This window comes from Oryza sativa, chromosome 3 (assembly GCF_034140825.1).
Source record: "Oryza sativa Japonica Group chromosome 3, ASM3414082v1".
NCBI classification, from domain to species: domain Eukaryota; kingdom Viridiplantae; phylum Streptophyta; class Magnoliopsida; order Poales; family Poaceae; genus Oryza; species Oryza sativa.
The window spans coordinates 23,994,646-24,002,212 of NC_089037.1; the positions used below are offsets into that span (position 1 = coordinate 23,994,646).

General features: G+C 41.8%; 1 protein-coding gene across 1 annotated transcript; it reads right to left on the reverse strand.

Annotated features, from left to right (window-relative positions):
• Positions 1 to 356: 356 nt before the first annotated feature.
• Positions 357 to 5,253, reverse strand: LOC9272292 (uncharacterized). The gene is made up of 3 exons (XM_015772552.3): positions 4,833 to 5,253; positions 4,205 to 4,334; positions 357 to 985 (listed from the first exon to the last, which is right to left on the reverse strand). The coding sequence occupies exons 1-3, from the start codon at positions 5,211 to 5,213 to the stop codon at positions 777 to 779; spliced, it is 720 nt and encodes a 239-aa protein (XP_015628038.1). The 5' UTR covers positions 5,214 to 5,253; the 3' UTR covers positions 357 to 776.
• Positions 5,254 to 7,567: the final 2,314 nt, after the last annotated feature.

The window sequence follows — 7,567 nt, forward strand, 5'->3', positions numbered from 1 at the left end:
GATCCTGATAGATAGCTTGTGTTGTGTGCACTGCTGCAATTCAAAGCAGTGTTGTTTTGTCATCTTGGACGCATATTGCCTCAAAAGACTAGAAAAAACGTCAGTAGCAAAGATTTGCAGATGCTACCATATCGAGAGGACGGCAGATGATCTCATCTTGATCATATCATGCAATGGTCCAAAATTCCAGGCCAGAAAAGGAGTTCAGATGGTCGGTCACTGTGGCACTGCCTGGCCATGAAACTGGAGCAAACAGCTCGAGAACGCAGCCCATTAAATTCCAAGAAAGGGTTAAATATGAAAAGTTTTGCCCGTACAGGACAAAAAATACATGCACACATGATTCAGTGACACCATGCATGAAATTGCTGGTCTTATGATCTTTCCACTCCAGTTCATGCATTCAGTATTCAGTACATGGGACACGCTGGTGATGATCATGAGTCATGACAACAACTCAGTAGGAATGGTTAACAATAAGAATGGGGCATGGTATGTTTAAAGTTCGACATTATCAGCTCGGCGTGTCAATACACCCAGGCCACAACCAAGAATCGACAAAATGTCTTGTGTATGTTAAACTGAGAAAGCTGGTGTTATTTTGTGACATTACAGCCAAGATTGGTCCTGAACATGATAACTTGTTTGAACCTATTACCACATTGGGACTTGGCAAACAGCTACCAAATGCAAGCACATAGGGAGATGAAGTTACTGGGCTGCTGTACCAACTCGGGTACATTGTCACCAAGCTCCAAAAATTTGCATGGATTCCTCTACTCAACTGGTTTCGAGGCCAAGATCTTGCAGACAGGCATGGTCTCGTTTTTACTCAGTAACCTCAACGACGGATGGACGGGGATGTCATTCATTGATACCCTATCTCCAATGTCAAGATTTGCCAGGTCCACCTCAATTTTTGGAGGGATGTGCTCAGCAGGGCAGAGATACACCAAGCTGGTCCTTATTTTCTGCAAAAAGCCGCCTGTTTTTTTCAATTGAATTAAATAGTCAGGTCAAGCATAGAAAGACAACAATTCAGCAATTAGACACAAATTACTTCAAAGAATAGCAAAGCAAGAGTTAGATAATCCACATAAAGAGGTAAACACTGCCACAGATATTGAAAATGTGACATGCCATAGTATATACTGCATCCGTCCCAAAATATAACCTAGGACCGGATGGGACATTTCCTAGTATTACGAATCTTCCGGTCCTAGGTTCTTATATTTTGAGATGAAGGCAGTACTTCAGTATGACTAGTTATATATATTATCCACATGTTTGTGTGGTGCCATAGGCACAAAATCATGGTATCTAGTTAAAAGAAAATGACGAAGCAAAGAGCAGATGTCCTAGTTCCACATGTAAAGGCAGAATCACACCAGCAAATCAGATACATCACGATTGTGTCTTGAGAAAACTAGACTGAGAGAGCACCAAATATGACTAAGTAAAGCAGGTAGATGAGTTGTCACTCCCATCTAAAGTGCAACGTGTGCACTCTTATCAGGCAGTCATTAAAATGTGTCACTGCTCAGCGTGAAATCAAATAGTACAATTATGATCAAGAATATATTAGCAACTCTTCAGATTGGCCATATGAAATTGATATATGTATGTTTCACATGAAAACAAATATCAAAATCTTAAATAAACAGGTTTCAGGAATGTATAATTTATAGCAAATGGTATATGTCACATTGCAAAGACTGCGAAATGAAAACGACTCCTTTTCGTGACTGGTAGCAGTAAAGATCATGATTTGCCAGGTGTACACGAAAACACTGGTAAAGCCTTTACCAATATCATAAACCCCAGAATTAGATGCATAACATAGCATAGCACCATAACCATAACTCAGATACCAACAAATATGTAAATGCAAGGACAGGGGTACATGTTAAATTTTGAACTCCTGTGCCAACCACTTGTCCTCCCTTGGCTAAGAGTGACTACTTGTGCTTTCTCACATGTTCTCTTCAGCTACCGTCAGTTTGGCGCTAACTTGATTACCTGAAAACTACTCAAACAATTTAGGGCATTCTTGGAAGATCCCCCAACTCCCAAGCATAATCTTAAACCTGCTACAAGCTTAAGATATCATGCTCCACAAACGAGGAGCGCCATTGTAACAGAGTTTTTGAAAGATTAAACTACATTTTGTTGAAGTTTTAAATTCCATTTCCATTTTTGTTTTTGAGAGGCTAGCTTAGGTGGCCCAGAAGAGATGATAAGCTCATTGAAGCCGGCATTGAGGCCAGTGGAAATTGAATGTCGGAAGTTGTCCCCCTCATAAATCGACCCGGCCTTACAAATGGTAAGCATATTCGGGACCTATTGATTGCGATTTATCATTGCAGAAGTACCAAAGTCACGGCTCGTTCCTTACACGAGGACTTCGATATAAACAATGGGAGGTGGCAGAAAAGGACCACAAACCCAGTCGATGCGGTAGTAAATAATAGAGAAGATGTGTGCCACCTGCCCACTTGCATTAAACAAACTAACTTCCAGAATGCAGCAGACTTGGTGTACAGATACTTAGAATGCGTATAGGATAGTAATACATCATAATGGAAATTTCGTACTGTTCATCATTTATTTTGCCAAATCATGGAGCTATCCAGAATTATTAAGGCAAGAGTCCTATATCTTAAATAAGAAAATTGATGCCCCTCTGCAAAACTTAGGCCAGCAATACAGTACAAATAATATTTGCCAATTTCACTGGAAAGGGTAATTAATTTTCCACTTGATAGAATTATATTTTTTTTTTATAGAACAGTTACTAGGAACGTGCATTCGAGACAAAATAAATATCTTAAAAGAAATCTACCTACACACAACACCAAGAGTAATTTGGTCCCTACAAGTCCAACATCTTAACAGAACTTCAGATTAGGAAACAAAAAGAAATAAAGTAAATTGCACCATGTTATTCACTAATCTGAATTGAGGAATTCACAATAGAATGCACATCTTCAGACAATAAGAAAGTCATTTTTTTATTCTGTTAAATAGAGGAATCTGAGCTTTGCCTGGTAATGGAGGGCTCAACAAAGCCCATTAAACTCCTGATTTGGATATTGGCTTTCAAAAATGTTAGCTACTTTTGTGGTACTAAACCTTGATATAAGACAAATAGATGTGGGAATCTCACTGCTTACGCTTAGAACCTCCAACAAACAAGCTATTTTCCAAGTGACCACTTACACAAGGTCAGCAACTCAGCACATCTGCTTGGCAAAAATCCCATGTTTGCTACCACTCAATTATGGGCTCATGTGCAAGAGCACCTCATTATTTTTTTGTCCCCATCCAGGCTCCAATATCAACTTTGAGCACAATGTGCTTACATGCATCCAACCAATGCGCCCATACTACAAACTTGCCAATCCCATGGGTTGACACGATAAGCAAACCATGCCGACAACCAAGGGCAGGCCCAGGCCTCAGGCCTCCTGGGCCATGGCCCGAGGCCTAGGATTCAATGTTCATCATGATGTGCATTTTTCACCATGCGAGACACACAGAACAAGGTATAATGGGTCGGCTCAGTTCTTGGGCCAATCCTGGGTCCAGCACTGGCAACAACTCCGTTCTTCATTTTTCTTCATAAATATCGATAAGCAAGCTAACACATTTTTCAATCTGTGGTATAACTTTTCATGTCACTGTTGAGTTCTGACACAATTTCAAACAAATGTGCATACATAGACTCGTAGAATAAAGCTATTCAAATTCGATAGTTTACATGGAATCACAAAAAATAGGGTAACCTGGATCTATTGATCCTTAGCCGTGGCATTTGGGTATCTACTATCTGGCCTGTACTTTTCAGCTTATTCACTGGATTATTGAAACAGATTATTTGTTCCACGCTTCAAAAAATATGTTTTCTTTAAAAAAAAACTTTCTTCAACTGCATTGCTTAGAGCCTTAGACCGCTTACTTTAAACTATTTGTTAAGTTTATTTCGTAAAATATTTAAATTATCCCTATAATCAAGGAGATAATCCGTGGCAATAATCCACTCAATGATCTAAATAAAACTGGGCCTAGTTACAGAAGGGCAGAGTTTTGTGCCAAGTGTTAAGCATCATGCAATGCACATTTCTATGTTGAGATTCCATAAAAACATAAGCTATCATCTTGTATATAGCACAGGGATTTTGCCAAATAAAAAGAAAACCTATACCTTTCTTCAACCCAGGGCAGACGTCCTCCCCCTTGAACTCTACAGGCAAGTTCACCTTCAGCATTGTTCCTTCATCTGCCTCCACCAGCACCAAGTTCAATATATTTCCTGTTGTTTCGTCTCTATGCACCTGCAAAACACAAGAGCATCCACATCAACCACAATCCATTTTATGCAAGATAGTGCAGACCCGGTCCTGACGCACAACATATCTGACCAATTTCTTCTAGCACTCTCGCATATATAGTTGCGAAACCACACCAGTGGTTCCCCCAGCTTTCTCAGGATAAAACTGCTCAAGAACAGTAAACAATCATATAAAAAGAAGGATTGGTTCTCTGCACTCCTAAACTATAAGGACTGCTACGTATCTGAGCAATTTCTCCAAAGTAAGCACTACAAAATACTAGGAAGTCGCTAACACTAGTAACAAATAACCTAACAGCCAGCAATTTGCCAGGAGAAACTACACTAATAATGCGCATTTCGTACACAGGGTGAGCAAACGAATCGACACGGCCAACGCCAACTGAGCTGAAATACGAAAAGATTTCCTCGATGCGCAAGAACGAATGAACGAGATATTTTTTGGTGGGTGGAAAGGACAGGAATGGAGAGGGGCGAAGACCTTGATAGGGAGGACAGTGCCGGAGTGCACGACGGCGGTGGATCGCTCGCCGGCGCGGACCTGGAGGCGGACGGGGGTGGAGAGGAAGTAGGGGGACTGCTTCAGAATCTCCCCGAGCTGCTTCCTGTCGGCGGTGAGGAGCTTCCGGTGGGCCACCCCCTCCCCGGGGCCGGCGCCGGCGAGGGCGAGTAGCACGGCCGGGACGCGGCCGCTGCGGCGCTCCCGCGCCGCCGCGCGCGGGCCGGCCGTCTCCCGCGGCAACGCCTGGATCGTGTGGTGGTACGACGCCGAGGCCGCCCGCCTCCACGGCGCCGTCGAAGCGCCGCGGCGGAGCGCCTCTCCGACGGCGGCGGCGGCGGCGCGGCGGAGGCAAAGCGCCATGTGTGGGGGTTTAGGGGGACGAAGAGAGTTGGGCTTGGCTGCTGGTTGCTACTTGCTGGGCCGTCTTTTGTATCCTACAGAAAATGGGTTGGGAAATCTTATCCCACCTTCTAAAAGGATAACTTTTAATCTTAGCCATTCATTCTTCATATCTCATTTCATCTCAACCCTCCACTCATATCTTTGTCCCAATCCCATCCCTCCTAACCCATTATCTAAACCGAGCCTTAGGGCTTTCTTGATTTGGGAGGCTATTTTATCCCATTAGACGGCAGACGCACACGCCCACACACCACTACACAACATATAAGACCATTCTCAACCCAATGACTAGAATTGTGTCCATAGTATTAAATAAACTATCATCTACGATGAAAAATGATGTGGCAAGTGAATAAATGAGAAAAGAGAAGGAAACCATGTCTTCCACGAGACTTGGTTTCTACCCAACATCCAAGACATCATGTAAGATAAGTAGCATTAAATTTAAGTATGGAGTAGTGGTGTTTGCATTGGAAGAGTAGTGTCTAGTACTAGTTTCTTGACGATGTGGAGTTTATGAAAACTATGTGCAGTGTCTTAGGTTGGTAATGGCCTAACACCACACTCTCACATATCCGTAAATGCCCCCCCCCCTCCAACCAACACATGTCTAGTGGCATATTCCTGATTTCACTAAAATTTTATTGAAAATTTACGAATGTGTGCATAATATTAGTGGATGTTAAGATTTGAACCATGTCACTAATGAAAAAAATTGGAAGTATCAAATTGGTACTAAATTGTTTGGGCTAGGCTAGTGCTAACCTTAATGAAGCCACTGAAAAATTTGGCATTTGCCAAATTTGTAGCTACAAAATCAAATGAGCGACAATAAATTTGGATGTGTCAATTATTAATAGGATTAAAAATGGTATAAAACTAAATAACCGCTTGAGGAGAATTGTTAGATGGAACGTGAGTTTGAGGGGTGGATTGTTAAGTAAGATATTTGGATGGTCTACGTAGAAGTTTTAGGAGAGATTGGAAAGAGGAGTTTAAGAGCAAACATCCATCTTTTCAAAATAATGGCCTACATATATTTATCTGATAGTTTAAGATGGACTTTCCATAAGAATGGCTTGTTCTCGGTGAGGTCTATGTACCTAGCTTTAATTAATAATGGCTATATTGAGAGAAATAAATGTATTTGGAAGCTTAAGTTGCCACTTAAGATTAAAATTTTCATGTGGTACTTGTTTAAAAGGGGTTGTGTTAACTAAGGATAATTTGGCAAGGCTGTTGGCGGGTGTTAAATGTCGATTCTATACCGCCAACATCCGCATAAAGATAGATAATAAAACATCCAACATAGTGATAGGTGCTTAATCTCATATATTCCACAAGTGTTGGTGTATATTTGTATGCAGATGATAAACCCCGGTGTTGGGAGGAAAATCAGACTAAAGTGAGGAGAATTATGCATCCATACAAGGAGGGGTTGTGAACTTCATCAAAACATCAGTGAATCAACCCAAAACTCCGAGAAATAGACAGAGGAGAGCCCAAGGAGTCCACCGACTGAAGGCCAGGCCAGGAGGGCCCAGCCCAGGTTCGGCCGAACCCCCCCGATCACCGTTGATCCTGGGGTTTGGCGTGGATGCTCTAGATGCTCTTCCAATGACGGTTGCGGGGCAGTTCGGACATTTCCCCTTCGCCAACCATCATACCTACCCCTATATAAGGACATCATCTCACTCACTTCAACACACACTTCCAAGCTTGAGCTAAACTATAAGAGGCTCTATTTTACTATATTGTATACTAGAATAGGAAGAGAGTAGAGTAGAAAGAGTTGGAAGAATTCCGGAGTTGTCGGTAATCTTCTCCTATTTCTTTTATTCTGTTTATTACTCTGAATTCAATATAATATTTTTCTTGAGTAATTTAGATTTATCTTGTGAGAATTATCTCTTGGTTAGTTCGTAAATAGCATACGGGATTATTGTTCACTATAATCAACTAAAATATAGTGATTGATTTGGTGAGTTATAAACATTAAAGTAGATAGTATTTGCTTAGACGTGGTGTTTAGGTAATTGTTATCCAGTAATTGCTGCGTGTCCCACAGTACGTTGAGGTGGGTGTAGAGGTGGTGACAACCCTCGATATCACTGAAGTCCTCCCTGTCCGGGTACGTAGTAGAGCGACATCTGGGAACAACGGGTTGCCAGTGCCTGAAGTACTGTGTTAGGATTAAAGTTAAGCTTTCCCTAGACACTGTTTCTCACTAGTAAATCCTCTCTATCCTGGCCTATCATTTGCTTGGTGTCCTTGGATGAACCGGAGGAAGCGCTGATCACACACGTTCCCTT